Here is an 18,168-nt window from a genome sequence, read left to right as displayed (position 1 = left end):
TTCCCCCCCTGCTTTGTCTCTGTGTTTTTTTACCTCTGATGCTCTTTTGCTTGTTTGCTCTTCCACTCCACCCCACCCTTCTCTTTTTCTCCTTCCAGTTCATTGGTTGCTCCTTCCCCCCCTTTAACAAGACAGGTCCTGTCAGATGAGTACTTCAACCAAACCGCCTTTCTGCCTGGCAAAAATGGAACGACCCTTTAGTCTGGCTCTTTGGGGGCATCGAGGGAGTACAATCCTGTCTCTGCAGAGATTTGGGCATTGTACGATGTTAAAAAATGCTTTCGAGCCTGGGATGCAAGGTTTGGGTTTTACATTGAGGCTTGGAGCCGGCTGCTGGGAGAGATCGCTTTTCCCTGCCAGGACCTGATGCAATCCATTCAAGCCAACAGCACACGCCCCCCAACAAAGGAAAATGCGCTTAGAGAAAATAATCCAGTCTTTAGGCATTCTAAGAAAAGACGGAAAAGGCTGGGGAAGAGGCAGGGTGTCAGGACGACAGGCATGGCGTCATGTGAGTACCGTACTGAAAATCCACACACCAGGCATGGCAAGAGCGCTAAATCGCTGGTGTGCTGGAGCTCCAAATCACCACTCTCTTTTCCCTGAAAAAAAGGTGTGTTAGAGACACTACTATAGTTAAAGTTAACTTAGGGTGCAATCCTATGCATGATTAGACAAGAAAAAAAGCCCCACAACCCCGGCATGCCCCATTTTCTCTGTTGGGGGAAATGGTTTGCTTCATTGTTTTTATAATATAGGAAGAGAGAATTCTGAGTAGAGGTGTGCTCCGCTCCGATTAGAATCGGAGAATCAGAAGCAAATTGGCCTGCTCCGCCTTGCCCAGAGGCGGAGTAGAAGCGGACCGGGGACCCGTAGAAGCACGGCGAAGAGAAACGCCCATAGGCGGAGCGCTTCTCTTTTCGCGGCGCGATCCGATCGCCATTTTGGAAAATTTCGCCCATAGGATTGCATTGCGGAAAAGAATAGGGGATAACTGTGTTGTTTTTTAAGCTATCTTTTTGAAACTTCTTGTGCTTAGAGAGTCGTGGCTGGGGGTCATTTTGAGCCTACTCTCAGCTCTCTGCGTGGTGCGGTTCGCTTGCTAGAATTTTTTTAAAAATCGGGTAAAAAAACCGGGAGATTTACCTTTTTGAAGTGCTGAGGGGCAGAGTCAACTTCCGGTCATGATCACATGATCCCAAAGTTGGAGGAGGGGATAGGCAAAACGGGATACTTGGGATACTGGGAACTTCTCTTTCTTAGTCTGAACGGACTTTTCCCAGTGGTTTTTAAAACAGTAGCCCCACCAAATGCACAAACACAACCTGAAATCATATACTAAGCAAATAAATAACAGATAGGAAACACAGCACTGCTACCCACCCTAACCTTGGTGAACAACTGAATAGATGTGGTGCAAGGGGATGAGGTCCCCTAGGGCATGTTTTTGTGCCCAGTGCACTCCTTGGAGGGTCATCAGAGCCCTCCAAAGAGTCACCAGTGGAGAAGCAATGCCTATCATGTTGAAGTGTAAGTTTGCTTCTTAAAGAGTGGTCCCTAGACAGGGATAGTCAAATTGGCATTATTTCCCCCTCCCTCTGGGCACGTCCACTCCCCTCTTACTGGTAAAAGATAGATATAGCCTTTTTTAAAAAATTATTGTTGTTTATTCAGCAGCACTGCTGCTTTTAATTCCACCCCTCCTTTATTTATTTATTTATTTATTTATTTATTTATTCCATTTTATATTATTTACACCCCATAGCCCAAGCTCTCCTGGCTTTTCCTCTTCAGTGAAGTCAGGCAGGCTTTCATTGTGGTTCAACTCCTTATTATTGTTGTTGTTGTTATTGTTGCTATTAATATTAATTAGTACTGCTATTAACATTATTATTTTGTTGTTTAGTAATGGCTGTGATCACAGTGCAATCAATCAACTCTGAAGCAAGGATCACAAAGCTTTACTCTTATCCTCCTAGCCTCCTAGTTATGGGATGCAAAAGAAAAGGCATCTCTCTGTGCTGCTCCCACCTCACAGGGATGGTTTGCATTACTGGCTTTGAAACTATACTTGGCTCACTTCCTTATGCCCCCCAGAAATGTCTGCTGCCTGCCTGCCTGCCTTCCCTCCCTCCTCCCCTGCCCACCTCGCAGGGATGGTTTGTGTGTGTCCTGCTTTGACTCAGGGGATAAGTCCTTCCTGCGCTCACTTAGACTTTTGGAAGTTCCAAATCAATTTTTCAAGTGTGGAAGAAGATTCATATAGGTTTATCTCTACTCCCCAATTCATGGCATGTTGGGATTTCCTTTGAAATGGCCCCATTGAGCTGTCTGCAGCTTTAAATCCCTGAGATACTGGGGTGTCCGATTTTCATAAATTCCCCAAAAATCAGGGGATGATGGGATTTGCTTGAAACTTGGCATGATTGTGGATCTAGATGGCATCTGTGAGGGTGCCCACTTCAAATTTTTTAATCTGTCAAAATGTCGGGGAACAGTCCATGTCTGTAAATGGGGTGTCCGATTTTCATAAATTCCCCAAAAATCAGGGGATGATGGGATTGGCTTGAGTCTCGGCATGCATGTGTATCCATGGATAATCTATCATGGTGCCGAGTTTGAGGTTTCTAACGTGAAAATTGATGGAGATGTTGAAAGGGGTGTGAATTGGGGTTATGGGTGGTGCGTTAAGAGGTTTAAGCCCCGACAAAAATCAGGGGATGATGGGATTTGCTTGAAACTTGGCATGAATGTGGATCTAGATGGCATCTGTGAGGGTGCCTGCTTCCAATTTTTTTATCTGTCAAATTGTCGGAGAACAGTCCATGTCTGAAAATAGGGTGTCCGATTTTCATAAATTCCCCCAAAATCAGGGGACGCTTGGATTGGCTTGAGTCTTGGCATGTGTGTGTATACATCCATGAGGTGTCATGGTGCCAAACTTGAGGTTTCTAACTTTAACAGAAAAAAAGTTGTAGACTTTTTTGGATTTCAATGCAAGCCTATGGGGGGGGGGGGAAAGTGGAGCTCCGATCCGGATCTGGAGCTCCGCAGTGGAGTGGAGCGGACTATAGGCGGAGCGGGGCGGAGCGAAGCGGCCCGATCTGCAAATTGCGGATCTCGAAGAGAAACGGATCGGGGGGGTCCGTGCACACCCCTAATTCTGAGGTGTTTTAGGACATAGTGAATTCTTGCCTTGATCCTAAGCTTGAAAAGGGGATTATTTGCTCTCCTTGGATTTATTTTACATATGTTAATAATTTTATTCCACTATAAGGAAGACATGGGAGTCAAAATATGTCTGGCTATCGTATTTTGTGGGTGTGGGTGTACATATACATTGGTGGCAAGAGATGTGCACTGGCAATTTTTTTACAAAACAATAAATTAGTTCTGCATCAGTGGAGCTCTGAGGGCATCCCAGGGATTTTGTATATCTTGCTCTCCGTGGGCGTAAAGTGTTTCAGTCTTAGTGACGCACAAGGATTTGCGCCGTTGTATTTAATAGATTTTGTTACATTTTAAAGCAAGATGGGGAAAAAGGAGAACGTGTCTCCGGTGCTGGAGGAAGAAGGGTTTTTATTTTATGTGAATGCTCAGCGCATTTCAGAGAGCAGTTTTCTCCTTCGTCGGAAGCTTTAGTCTTCTACAGTTAATTGTCCTTCGTTTTCTGATAAGTGTTATCAAAATACTCCACATTCATAGACTGACTGCCATTTCAACTTTTTAAACACCTTAAAGCAGTCTTACCCTTGCGGGCGCCCATGCTGACTGGGGAATGATGTGAGTTTTAGTTTCAAAACATCTGGAGGGTGCCAGGTTAGATAAGGCTGCTTTAAAGGATTTTTAATAGCACAGTTTGGCTTTTAACGCACCCTGTTTTGTACCATTTTGAACGCAAAACTCCTGAGCACAGGGTAGTTATCATATACCAGTGAAAGTGACTGCACCAAAGTAACATGGGATTTATACTGGTGAATTAACTCCATGTTGAGAGCAAGCACACATTTTTCCTGGTTGCTGAATCCCAGAAGTTTAAAGGAGTTGTTGTTTTTGCACCATGTTCATGCTGGAAGTGTATGCTTTTTTGTTTCCCAACCTTGCCCATTTAGGATTGCAGGAAGGGATTGCTGATACTATTAAGTGGGGAACTGAGGCATAGATTCCATTTTGAGTTTAATCATCATAAGATAAAAAATGGGTGATATAAGGGACAGAATAATCAGAGGGGGTGGGAGGGGAGAGTAAAGTAAAAAAGAGATTTGAAAATGTTGAATTTTATCGTTCCCCAAAGTTAAGGTCAACCAGATATGACTAAAATACTGGACTATTGCCTTATCCATTTCCAGACCAAACCAAATATTAATTTCTGCTTTATTAATAATTGTATCCAATTTTGTTTTAAGAGTCAGAGCTCTATTTAATTTCCATTATTTTACTACCATTTTATTTTTTGCAGCTAACAAATGCACAATACAATTCCACTTTTTATTTTACTATATTCTGTTTAGTAGATCCTCTTGAAGGTGTCATTTTCAGCAGTGAGAAACAAATCTGCTTCCTTCCCCAGAATTGCCAGTAAAACTTAGAAATCAAGAAACACCAACAACATTGTGTGCTTTGTGGACCCTTTAGAACAGGAGTGGGCAGACTTTCAGATGTTTACTTTGGTTTTTACTAGAACTCCTAGACCCATCAACCAATGCCAGGTACAAAACAGGACTGCAGGGCTCAGTCCTGGGCCCAGTGCTCTTCAACATTTTTATTAATGATTTGGACGAGGAGGTGCAGGGAAGGCTTATCAAATTTGCAGATGACACAAAATTGGGTGGGATAGCTAATACCCCGGAAGACAGAAACAAACTTCAAAGTGATCTTGATAGACTGGAGTGCTGGGTTGAAAACAACAGAATGAAATTGAATAGGGATAAATGCCAAGTTCTACATTTAGGAAATAGAAACCAAATGCACAGTTACAAGATGGGGGATACTTGGCTCAGCAATACTACAAACGAGAAGGATCTTGGAATTGTTGTAGATCACAAGCTGAATATGAGCCAACGGTACAATATGGCTGCAAGAAAAGAAAATGCTATTTTGGGCTGCATTAATAGGAGTATTTGGACTTCATTAATAGGAGTATAGCTTCCAAATCATGTGAGGTACTGCTTCCTCTCTATTCGGCCCTGGTTAGGCCTCATCTAGAGTATTATGTCCAGTTCTGGGCTCTACAATTCAAGGAGGATGCAGACAAGCTAGAGCGTGTTCAGAGGAGGGCAACCAGGATGAACAGGAGTTTGGAAACAAAGCCCTATGAAGAGAGACTGAAAGAACTGGGCATGTTTAGCCTGGAGAAGAGAAGATTGAGGGGAGACATGATAGCACTCTTCAAATACTTAAAAATTTGTCACACAGAGGAGGGCCAGGATCTCTTCTCGATCCTCCCAGAGTGCAGGACACGGAATAACGGGATCAAGTTAAAGGAAGCCAGATTCCGGCTGGACATCAGGAAAAACTTCCTGACTGTTAGAGCAGTACGACAATGGAATCAGTCACCTAGGGAGGTTGTGGGCTCTCCCACAATAGAGGCCTTCAAGAGGCAGCTGGACAAGCATCTGTCGGGGATGCTTTAGGGTGGATTCCTGCATTGAGCAGGGGGTTGGACTCGATGGCCTTGTAGGCCCCTTCCAACTCTGCTATTCTAGGATTCTATATACACTTAGAATTAAAGAATTCTAAGCCCAGGAATGTGACGTGGTTTGTTGTTGTTGTTGGCTTGTTTTTAATACCAGAACTGAACAGAGCTCACGGTTCTTCCATGCAGCTGGACAACCATCTGTCAGGGATGCTTTAGGGTGGATTCCTGCATTGAGCAGGGGGGTTAGACTTGATGGCCTTATAGGCCCCTTCCAAATCTACTATTCTATGATTCTATGAAAAAACTCCTGGTTCCCTTCAAAGCAGTATAACTTAGGGGGTGTGTGTGTGGCGATAGTCATTTTTGTTGTTGCTATTGTTAAACAATTTGGAATGACAAATCCTTGCTGATTTGCTACTCATCATCTGGAGCTCTATCTCCAGATGATGAGTTGATCTCACTTTACCGTCTGCCTACCTCTGTTTTAGAATTCACGTTTAGGGACAGTAAAAGTGTGACTTGGCTTAGTAAGTAGCTGCTTCATTACTCCACTGAATGCCTAAATGCAATTTGAAGTTGTGTTTCGTGTTTCACCCTAACTAGAAACCTGTGATCATGAGCTTCAAAATAAGCCAGGATCTTAAACAAACTTCAAACCATGGTTTAAGATCTTGGCTCATTCAGAAACTTGCAAGTATAAATTCCTGGACTGGTTGAAAAAAAAACACCTATGGTTAATTAGAGGTGCCCTAATTTGACTGCCCCCCCCCCCCGCCACAGCCCCTTTCTCTCTCTCTTTTTTTTTTTTTTGGCGTATCAGACAGCTCTGAACCAGTCCTGTATATCTGTGCCAGAGACTGAAGCCTGAAAGGGGACAGTGCACTTACCAAGAATGGCCACAGGGTGGCAGCACAGCTTTATGCCTGGCTGGTTGTGTCTTCAAGACTTGGTGCAATGGAAAGGGGCCCTGAGCCCCCTCTGCTCTACTGCAGCTCCAAGAATTAAGGTTAACCCTGTCAAGTCTAATTCCAGAACCTTGCACAATTTTGTACCAGTATCTTAGCAACTTTGGCCTGAGCTCGCATTAATATTTGCTTGAGAACAAACTGGTCAAATGTAATGATTTACAGTGAACTGTTCTGGATGTGCTGCATGCTCTTTGTGGTTTAGGAAACAGCTGAGTGAGGGGGGAGAGAGGGAGAGAGAGAGAGAGGCATCTGATCTAAAAGAGGTGGAGAAAGATACGACAAGCCAGGACTCCTATGTAGCTCCTGCCTTCCAAGGAACACATAACTATAATTTCTTCTCTGGCCCAGTAGCAGGACTATTTTATTTGCTCTATTCGGCCTGCCCGCAGGGCTGGGAGGGGAACTGCAGCTGTTAGAGTAAGTAAAATGGCAAAGAATGGCTAAAGGAGGCATCTGTCCAGTGTTCCAGTGAACAAATGAACCCTGAGCTTGATGGAAAAGGAAATGGGAAGTGCTGCCTCTTCCAAGCAGAACTAGGGAGGTGATGTCCACAAAGAGAAGGAATCTGGCGGTGAGAGCTGATGGCATTCTTGAACACCTCTGGCTTCCAGTGGCAAAAAGTGCTCAGAGCCTTTCACAGGGATCAGCTACTGCCTTCTCTCTCTCTCTCTCTCTGTGATCTCTGTTGTCATGTTTTTCACACCATCATTTCTATACTCCTCCTCCCTTGATCTCTGATGCAGAGCTGGTGAGAGAAGCCTAATGGCCATTATTTCCTCATGGTCTGGCATGCAGGCAATTGGCAGCAGGGAGTTTGGCCTACTGGGATCTCAGCAACTCTGTGGTGTGCAGCAGGCCCTGTCCCTACATGTGGTGATGCTAAGGAAATGGATACATCACCACTGACACTGCCAGGGCTGCTTAGGCGGGCATGATTGCAGCAAGATCAGCAAGCTAGCATTTTGAAAAACGCTGCCCTGGCACATGGCTTCAATCCTGAAATGTTCTCCTTTAACTTCAGCTCTAATGGAGTATTTAAAAATATATATCTTGTGCTCCGAACACCAGTGCTGTATGGCATTGCCTAGGCCTCTATGACCCCACTACAGCCAAACAAGAAACTTCCTCAAATCTTTTGGGTCCAAACTCCAGAGCTGATGTGGGGGTGGAAGTCACGTGGATGTCGGCAGAGTGTAGGGCAAAACATCCCCCTGCCCCCTGAAGACACGCCTGCACCAGTGACTTCTGATCAGGGTTGGATATACAGCAGACAAACGAGACTGGATCTAACCCTTTCTATTTTCACCACCGCAAGTGGCAGAAGCTTTTCTAGAAATGGACAGAAGCATGGTAGTGTGTTCTTGTACAAATCCACCGAGTGCATGCCTCGAATACAGTATTCATTCCTGTCCCCTCCATTTCTATGGGTCTAGGAAAAGGCAAAGATTGGAATGGTTTCCATATGAAGGGAGAATTGAAATGGGAGGTGAGAGAAATGACAGGCGATTAAGGTGTGGAGAGAGATGTGAACACAGAATGTTTATTTACCCTTCTATATAGTAAATATGTAGTAATTACAGAACAGTTTAAATATAATTACTAGCAGCAGGTTTAAAACCATCCAAAAGCAACAATCAAAAACACAATTTACCTGTGTGGAACAAGCATGGCTGTGGGTTGATCCCTAAATAAAGGCATAGGGGGCAGCCCACACCGTTTGTGATCCACCACGCTGGCTGCACACGTTGGCCTGCCAAGTGCTCCCACCCTCGAGGTTTTGCAGGCTGAGGCGAGTAGGAAACGGGGGGTTCGCGGCGCCCCTGGTGGGCCACCCTGCAATGGTTGCATTTGGCGGGTTGGGTCATGGCCCTGGTTGTGCAAGCCTAATTCGGAGGCTAACCACAGGGACGGCCCTTAGGCGGCAGGTGCAGGCTATTCCTTATGGGCAAAGATGTTTTCATGTTCCACAGGTGAGCAGAACAGGATGCCCCAGACCTTACTGGCTCTCCATGAACCTCTGCCCATACACGCTCATGTGGTTTCTGCAAGGGACACTCCCTTTGCTCTGTACTCCTCCTAGCTTCCTCCTGTCTAACCATCTCATCTCGCCCCGCCCCTTCCTGTAGCAGCCTGCATTTGGCATAACGCTGAGAAAGGCCACGCCTCCTCCCCACGTTTCAACCCCAGAGCGTTTTCCCAGGGCCCTTCCCGTTTGCACCATTCACAACTTTTAGCCACTACCCAGTCAAAATCTTGAGCCGTCCTGGTTGAAGAAAGAAACCTTTATTAATAATCTTAATAATAATCATCTTAATAATCTTAATAATAATAATAATAATCAATAAATAATAATACTGTTTATTTGAATGGTCACACCTTAGAAGCATACAGAATGGGGTGGGTGGCTGATGCTCCCAGGGTGGGAGTTTGGGCAGCAAATGGGAGGAGGAGCTTTGTACAAGGGAGGCGTGGTAAAGGTCAAGGAGGGGGGGCTATATACAACGGGAATAGAAAAGGAGGATCATCTGGTTGCTGGCGTGTCAGGAGCTTTAATGCTGAATAGAAAGTGAGGTTTCATGAGATGAATAAGCCAAGGAGGGGGTCAGGGGCACGGGGGAGGTCCTGAGTCCATCTGGCTCCTGGGCGGGTCCTGGGGGCAGGGGGAAGCGGGCCACAGGACCTGCACTTCTCCCACTAAGGACCGCGGTCAGAGAGGAAACCCATGGTGTGTGTGTGGGGGGGGTGCCCATTGCACCAGCAGGTCTCTGGGACACGCAGAGGTTGGCCTTAATGCCCTGGTGCACAGCTGCCGCACCCCCTGCTGTGCTGCTCTCTTGCTGGCTCGGCCCTTCAGTCTTGAGGGACGTGCTTGCCCCAGTACCCAGGCTCTGGTGTGGTTGGAAAGAGGGGTGGCATCTTGCAGCCCTCGAGAGCAGAGCTGGGAGTTCTCAGGGTGAGGCAGGGCCAATCTCAGAGAAACTCTGCTCTGAGATCAGCTGGGCTTGCCGCAAGGAACGTAACGGGGTGGAGCGTGCCCCCCCTGCGGGGCTGGGATCCTCAGGAGGAGGGGAAAGTGCAAACTCTTCAAAGAACCCCCTCCTGCCAAAAGCCCGAGGTCCTCACTCCCTGGACCAAGGTGGCCGTACCCAGAAACCCCCTGGCCTGGCCCCGCCCAGGATCCCAAGGCCTGGCCAACTTGACAAATGGATGAACCAGCAAAGCACAAAAAGCAGTGGGAGGCTCTGGGAAGCGAGACGCAGGACCACTCGCCCTGCAGGTGCATCGTGGCTGCGGCGCTTCTTCGGGAGGGCTGGAAGGAAGACGTGGTGGTGGCCCGGGGCCCGCAGAATCCAGTCTGTGTCGGTGCCTGTCCCTCCTGGCCCCGTGGTCTGCAGCGGGGTGGGCTCGGGGAGCAGGGCACGGGTCTCCTGGCATGGACGGCTTTTGCAGAGTCTGTGGGTCGCTGCCGTCCATCTGTCCGGTCGGTGCTTGCGCTCCAGGTGGCCTGTCGCTTGGGGGCGCATGTGTGGGCAGAAGGGGGCTTTCACTCGGTCGCTTGGCTCGTTAGTTTTGTAATTGTTTTGTTGCTTTGCTTTTTTTTTTAAAAAAAATTTGTTTTGTGTGTGCCCTTCCTGGTCCCAGAAGGAAACAGCTGAAGGTTTCACTACAACAGAAAACAAAGGCAGAACGTTCCATGGAGCAACCTGCAGGCAGTAGCCTGGGGGAAGAGTGGTGGTGGGAGGGGGAGGGGGGAGGGGGCTTTCTACTTTTTGGCTGTGTGTGCTGGTCCCAAATGCCAGAACTGGGAGGCGGGGCATCTCCAGCATCCTTCACCATCACCCTCCCCTGCCTTCTGTCTCTGTACAAACGCCTTCACCTCCCCTGGTCCTTCTGTACAGGTGCGTGAGCCAGACTTGCCCAGGACATTGACGATGGAGAATTACCCATCTCCTGCATGGAACTGATATCCCACCACTGATGCAGGAGCTGGGATCATTCCGCTCTCTGGTCTCAGCCAGCTCCTTCATACAGCTATCAGACTATGCGCTAAACCTAGAGGAAACCTTGCAAGGACTCCCTCCGTGCTCTCCTTCTACAATTCAGACACTAATTCAGAAAGTCCTGCAGCCCCTATTCAGGTCATCTTAGCAGTACAGCCCAATCCCATCCCATCCCGAGTGTGTGTGTGTGTGTGTGTGTTGAGGCGGGTGGGGAAGTCACATTTCCACCCATGTAGATAAGAGGGAGCAAGACCCTCCCCCCGCAGTTATTTGGAGGCTGAGCACATCTGGCAGCAAGGGCAGGGTCAGAGCCTGTGCATTTAGTATTCCTGCAGCACCGTCCACCTGGCTCTCTCTAGCTTGAGTGGCGCTGATATCCTGCGTGAGTGCGGAAAGTGGGCCACTGGCATGTGAGAGGGGTGAAATCCTGAGTTCTCTGAGCTGTATCTTCTCCCTTTGGATGCGTGAGGCCTGAACACACAGCACGATACAGGATGCCTCAGCTGGGCATCATCTCCCAAGTGCAATAGTGTCCCAGGGGCTGACAGGACTGGTGGCTATGGGAGGAAAGCTTGGAAGCAGGAGGCTCTCCTCTGAGGTTCTGCTTGCTGCTGGTTTGTCTGGGGAAAAGCAGGCCCCTGTCCCAACCCCCTGGCTGGTCGCTCTGCAAAATGGAAACAAACTCGGCTGCACACCATCAGAGGCAGGTGGGAGGTGAGGCGTGAGAGGCGGCTTGAGGTAAAGAAATATGTGGCTTAGGCTGCCAAGGGCTAGCAGCACTGGGGCAGGGGCCCGTGTCCGTTTGGTTTGGTTTCTAAGGAGCAGTCAAGTGTTACTACTGTGAGGAGGGGCTGGGTCTGTCTTGCTAGTAGGGAGTGAAGCGGCTGTACCCTCCTCGGTATAGACTAGCCTGCAACATCAAAGACGGAGAAAAAGCCAATCAGTATAAAGGAGAGGCACAGCCCATCCCTGCCCCATTAATTCAGCCAATAGGGTGGTCTCTCAGGACCCCCAGGCTGGCAGAGGCCTTGTTTTGTGATGGTGGCCAGGTGGCGGTGGGAGGCCTCAACTCCCAGCATGCAATGCTGCTTTGGGCCTGAGCTCACAGGAGGTCCAGATAAGGCAGGAAGGATAGGGCCGGATGTACGATAAAAAAGGAAAACGGCCTTTGAAGCAGATGCCTAGCTATCTCCTCCGGACAATTCCAGTAGTAAAGGCTGAGAGATGGATGGCTTGCCCTGGAGTCTTTGTTTCCCTGTATCGAGCCCAGAATCCTTCCCCCCAGTCTTCAGCTGTGTGGAAAGGCTGCTTTAGGCCATTTCTTGTTGAATGATTGACACCAACAAGGGCTAGTCGGTGGACAATGCTTGGAAGCGGCATTGGGGGGCGGGGCAAGGGCAGGATTGGCAAATGGCAAACGCGATTGCAGGATGGCTTGGATGTTTCTCCTCTTTGATGCTGGGCATAAAGCTGCTTACAAGGAGGCATCCCTGCAAGTACCGAGGGTGCTTGTGTGTGCAAGATCAGGAAGGGCAGGAGAGGGCACGGGGTTGTGTGCCTGCACACGCACACACTTCACCCCACTCCAGTTCGCTACTGCTCCTTAAAGAAACGGCTCCTGAGCAATGGTCCCTGACACCTGAAGAAGCTCCCGCTGGCTCCAGCTACTGGGTTCCCAGGAAGCCACCATTTCCAGGCAAGCTGGCTAAATGTCCAGAAGCCTGGTAATAGCCCTGTGAGCCAGCAGGTGCATGTGTATGTGCTTCCACCAGCTGTGAAGGCAGCAGGGTGTGTGCCAGGCCCTGGGCGTGTGTGCTTCTCCTCCTGGGATTTCCCTTCTCAAGTTTCCTTTTCCTGTGGGGCACTGACAACAAGAAGGCAGCCGAGGTGTGAGTGTAGGTGCTCCCGGAGGCCATCCCAACACCCTCCCCTTTCCCCTTGGCGGCCTGCCCCACCCCAAGAAGGCATGCTCTCCAGGCACCCGGGTGGAAAGGCCAGCACTTACCATAGTGCCAATGCTGTAGGTGGCAGCAGCAGGGCCGATGGTATGATGGTAAGGGTCTGCAGCTGCATAAACTCGGCCGTAACTAGGAGCGAACACAGGGGGCAGCGTTAGAAACTGGGGGACCGCAGAGTTGCCAACCCTAAATGTTCAAAAAATCACCAATCAGGCTGCAGACATCGTGATTATTATTATTATTATTATTTTAAAAAAGTCATGATGCGCATAACAGAAAAGGCAGTATTATTTTCTGAGCTTCAAAGCTTACAATCAAACTTTCGACTTCCCCCACAGCCATAGAGGTCGTTTCAAGCTTCAGACAGCCTTAAAATATCAGGTTGTTGAGCAAGGTGCAAACTAGATCTTCAACGCCACCCCCCCCCGCCCCCCAATCCCCCATCTTGCTCCATATGCCTGGTTGCAAATTCCCTGAACATTTTCAGGGGACAAAATTGGAACGAAAGATGCCACAAACCAGGGAGAATCTACATGGGCAGCAGGTGGGGCAGAAAGAACTTTAATCTGAGGATAATCTAAGCAGTTTGTCAGTGGCCTCTCCTGGGCTCTGGAACTCCCTCTCAGGCAGGTCCTTTGGCATATAAACTTAATTGGTTAATTGGTTGGGACAGTTTATTTCTTTTATTATTGTGTTCTAAATTGTGCTTCTAATTTATTTGTTTTTATGTTAAGTTTTAATTAAGGATTTGCTTTTAATCTGTACTTTACTGTTAGCCACCTTGAGTGCCATTAAAAGGGGTCTAGGGATCTACATCCTGGATGATCTGGTTCAGCCCAGACCATGGCCCATCTCCTGTGTTGTCACAGAGAACAGTGAACATATTGGGAATTCAAGCTGCCTTAGACTGGAGTCAGCACATCGGTCAATCCCTCCAAGGTTCGTCCACTCTAACAGGCAGCCATTTTCCAAGCTGTTTGGCCGGAACGACACGTCACGGCCCTGCCTCTCCCGCTGGAAAGGGTCAATTTGGAGGGGAGAAGGTGTGTTCAACAGAGGCTGGTAAAACTCCAGCTGGAAGGAAATTGGCAGGAAGAGGAAGAATTAAGTTCGTGCCTGTCTTCTCTGCGGTTGGACAGGGGGCATCTCAACTCTGGCTCCTAAATCTTGGTGAGGCCTAAGACGGTGTTAATTGGTGTTTATTTGAATCAAGGAAGGAGAAACTGGAGTGAAAGACATTGTGGTAACTGGCTGGAGAAAGGGGTTGAGTTGAATAGAACTGGTTTGGTGGGGTTTGCAGCAAATGGAGATTGAATAGTTTTCTAGCTGTATTTGGAAAATGGGGGCAGGGAATAGAGCAGATCTTTTGTTAGTACTGGATCATTTCAACCAAGAGAAGAAAATTATAAGAGGATTTTGAGAGAGAAAGAGAGAAAATGAACAAGCTGAATTTCAGAAACTCTTATTCCAAAAGAAGAATAGAATTAAAATAACTTAAGACTGATATTCAGTAGCAGTGAAACCTAATGGGAATTTAGAATAAGAATACTAAATATTATACAGTGTTCAAACGACTTCACATACATTATCTCAGTAATTCTTTAACAGCCCTATAAGGTAGGGCAGTGTTATTATTCCATATTGCAGATCGAAAGACGGAAGCTGAGAGAATAATTGTTCAACGAATACTAATCCTGTGCACTCATGGCTGAGATCAGATTTGAAGCTTAGCTCACTCTCTTAACCATTTATATTACAACTTTTATGGGGCCTGTTCAGATGACATTTCAGGCTCTGTGGTTAGTGAAACGGAGGTTTTCTGGGGTTAGTACTAACCACAAGCTATGCTGTCATACACAACAATTTAAGCCATGGTTAGAGCTGCTAACCCTGCTGCAGATGGTCCGACTGTGGTTAGTGAGTGAGCAGGGTTTAGCAAACGTTTCGCACAAGACACCTTAAACCCTGATGCTTAACTGAAAGCCTTAACCAGCAGGGTTTAAGGTGTCTTTTGGACAGGCTCATTATGTCTTGTCTATGAATTAGATGAAATGCATATGCCTTTTAAACCAAACTGTATAGCTAAACACACACTTTTCCTTTGCTGAGAAATAATACAGATCTAGAAAATTTTATGTTAGGATTTAAAAAAATAAATAAATCCTTATACGTTTTCTAGGAGAGACTTGGGAGTAGAACTGAATAAGAATCTAGTATGCTGCTTGTAGATCTTTCCTGGAAAATCCATATAGATGTTTCCCCCACATTCAGAAACAGGGCAAAAATAGATACTTTCCAATGCTTTTCCTTATAATCTATCACTAAACTAATTTAATGAAGCTCAAGCAAGGTAGTAAAGGGGTGAAAGGAATATTAAGTGTAAATAAATCATCAGTGTGTTGCCAAATTGCTGTGGTGCAGTGGGGGGCAGCAGGCTGTACGTTGCCCACTCCTGTAATCGAGCCTTACACCCTGTGACAGAGGCCGCCTTACAGAACTTGCAGCCCCAGTGAGCCTGGTTCCTAGCCATATGAAGCTGGATATGTCCAGCAGCCAAAAAGCATATTGATTTCAAGAAGATATAAAAGGGGGAAGACAGGAAGTTGATTCCTGGGGAAAGCGGAATGGGTGCAGGAATGGCATCAGCGGCAGAGCCCAGGGCAGATGTTGTCTGCAGAGCTGACATGAATAGCTCTCTGCATCCGATGGCTTGGAACTGGACTGCTTTTTCATATTCAGGCTGTGTGCACGACGGCCCTCCTGGATGCAAACAGGTTTGCACGGGGTGGGAGATGCTACTTGCTGAAGGCAATGATGACCCACCTTGCTTACTCCCTGGAGCACCCTATCAGGATCGCCCGATATGGGGTCGGGTGTGTGTGTCACCATTCTTAATCCTGGTGTCTAGGAGGCCGCCTGATCACACCAGACAGAAGATCGGGGTAAGTCTGCTTACCTGTCGCTGTAAGCTGCCGCTGCTGCCGCTGCTGCAGGCTGAGCATATCTGTAAGCTGCATAACCTCCCTGGAGCAAACAGGAGAGACAAGATGTTAGGGTGAGGAACGTGCCTACCCTGGCAGTCAGGTCAGGAGGCATCTGTGCCCAGAGGCAGGAGGCTCTTAGCAAAGGCGCCGGGCACACCAGGCGCTAACCAAGCCCAGGAGGGAGGCCTGTAGCCACCCCACCAGACTAGCCCAACACCCGTCTCATTAGCATTCCCCGGGGGTCTCGCTAACATTAACCTGAAGAAATTAAACATGCTGAGGAGAGAATGTCACCTCCCTGGCGGGTGGCAGTGTTAACGAGATGTCGCCTCTGATAAATCCGTCAGCGTGTGCCTGAAATATTGCCCAGAGCACTTTAAATATGGAGAGGAAATGCCGCTGTCATACACCACGCTGACACTGGACTGGGAAAATAAATCCTGCCCTCTGTGGGAGCCGAGGTACAAGACGGCACAGGCCAGGTGGGTGCATACCCGCATCCCGCCCCCACCCCAGCTCTTCCTGCCACCCCTGTTCCGCACTTCCTCTTTCATCCCAGATTTCCCACCGCAAGTGGGTGGGGAAGCTTATTTCAAGCCTTTCTTTTGCTGCCTCGGGCTCTTTCCACTGTGGGAGTCACGACAACGGGGTTGCCATGGATGGCAATTCAGGAAGGATCGAAAAGAGATGGCCTGCAGGAGAGGTAGAGTGGCTCTCGTCCCATCTTTATTTCTCAAAATTCGGGCCAATGAGCTTTCATCCATTCTCCTTTTTTGAAACCGTCCCGTTTCCCAGTGCCGGCTCACCAAGATCCCCACCTGTTCCCATCACTTAGCCAAAGTGAGCAGGTGAGATCTGTCCGACAGGAGGTGGCCTTCCCACTAGGGCACCTTGTCCCTGTGCACCAGGGAAAGGCCCTCTGTGTGCTTGGGAGAGCAGTGGGGTAGCAGGAGAACCAACAGCTCGGATTGTAAACTAAGAAATGAACAAGAGGAACCGAAAGGGATGGACTTACATAGATTTCAGCACCGTAGAATCCATCCTGGTAAACCACTCTGTAAAGGAAAGAAGAGAAAGAGCTGTATGCCTTCAGTCCGTTCCGTGGGGCTGCCCATTTCTTTCCAAGGGTAGCCCCGTCCCTGGCATCAAGCAGACCTTTGTGACTCTGGTTTCCAGTGCTGTTAATTGCCTTTCTCTGCCTTGACAGCGGGAGAGATGCAAATGCGCGAGTCATCAAGCGGGATGGGATGATCTGCCTGACAGGCAAGGGGGACAGCAAGAAGGAGCAGATGCTCTGAGGGGAATCTGGGCACGGCCACTCTCAGTTACGCTTCGTCTGCTTGAACGTTCACATGGACGCGACGACAGCGTTTGCTTTATCTTAGTCTTTCGGTGTGTTTTGAAAAGCAAGTTTCTAACCCTTGTGGTGGGAGGCAACAGCGACTGACTGCAGTGGCTGGAGCTTCCGTGGCTACCGTGGCTATCGGTCCCCCTCTCTAGTCATGCTGTCTTGCATCAGCTCATGCTTATCTGGCTGCCGGGAAAAAATCCGACACTGCGCAAAATGTAAAACAATCCGTTTCAGACCGGAGCGTGCAAATAAATATTTTGTGCAAAGTACATCTGCGTAAATATAATTTATGTCAGCCATGGAATTTGTGGGTTCTTGTTCGAGAAAGCGCATGGCTACAGCGCAGGGATGGGCAAGCACATTCCTTTCGAGGGCCCCACTCTCTCATGAGTATTCCGTTGGGGGCCAAAGCTAGCTGTGGGCAGGCCAGAGCCAAAAATGGGTGGGTCGCACCTTTTTTCTCCCTGCTGCCCGCTATTCTTCCCCTCCCACTGTGGGAGGGACAGACCACACTTGCCAGATATCTGAACTCTATGCAGAAGGCTGTTGAAATTAGGTTGAGGGCCATGTGGAATTAGGCCCTAGGTATGCAGGTTGCCCACCCCGGTTATAGAGCACCCTTTCCCAGCTGTGAGTGCATCATGATATGTGAGGTGCCACAGGAGTGTCTTCTATGTGGCAGTACGTGGTTCTGGCAGCCGCAACCACTGCACTGTTTTAGCCACCTACTGATATACTCATGGCATACCTCATTTTACATGTACTGGTAAAGTCTTATTTCTATACATGGAGGAGGTTATATCCCCATAGGAAAACTGTAGCACAGAGCTCAGAAACTGCGACAAGGTTCCTGACGGAGCCAAAGTGAAATCTGAGGTAGAAAGTCAGCACTTCTGGGTGCGCACGGCTACTGATCAACTTTTCATTTTCTTATGGAGTTTGATAGCCCCTGTGCTGCTTCAATCTAGACTGCATGACCAGGAACCTTCCCCCCCCCCCATAAAAGCGTTAGAAAAAGAAAAATCCTAGCCACTCTAGGTGAGCATGACATCTAATTTAAGCGCATACCAGGGCTTGGCCCCATCATGGCAGAAATTTAGAGGGTGATTTCTAGCACTACCAATGCTGCAGCTATTCCATCTTTTATCCCTTAATGGATTTTCTGTGGTGAGACAAAAGACAGAAGAAGTGGAAAAACACAGGAGGATGACCGGTGGAAGATGACACTGCCTAGAACCATCACTCCGCCCCACCGGTAAAATTCCACA

The 18,168-nt window shown here is 48.1% G+C and overlaps 1 protein-coding gene across 4 annotated transcripts in view; it reads right to left on the bottom strand.

The window, feature by feature from the left end:
* Nucleotides 1-9,649: 9,649 nt before the first annotated feature.
* Nucleotides 9,650-18,168, bottom strand: part of RBFOX3 (RNA binding fox-1 homolog 3) — a 100,576-nt gene continuing 92,057 nt past the window's right edge. For all 4 annotated transcript variants that reach the window (XM_063123202.1, XM_063123200.1, XM_063123199.1 and 1 more), the window contains 4 exons: nt 16,565-16,604; nt 15,522-15,589; nt 12,613-12,694; nt 9,650-10,270 (listed from right to left, as the gene is read on the bottom strand). In XM_063123202.1, the coding sequence (XP_062979272.1) occupies nt 10,268-10,270; nt 12,613-12,694; nt 15,522-15,589; nt 16,565-16,604 (193 nt within the window). In that variant the 3' untranslated portion in view covers nt 9,650-10,267. The remainder of the gene's footprint in view (nt 10,271-12,612; nt 12,695-15,521; nt 15,590-16,564; nt 16,605-18,168) is intronic.

This window comes from Elgaria multicarinata, chromosome 3 (genome assembly GCF_023053635.1).
Source record: "Elgaria multicarinata webbii isolate HBS135686 ecotype San Diego chromosome 3, rElgMul1.1.pri, whole genome shotgun sequence".
Lineage (NCBI taxonomy): Eukaryota > Metazoa > Chordata > Lepidosauria > Squamata > Anguidae > Elgaria > Elgaria multicarinata.
This window is presented reverse-complemented; position numbering and strand designations above follow the sequence as displayed.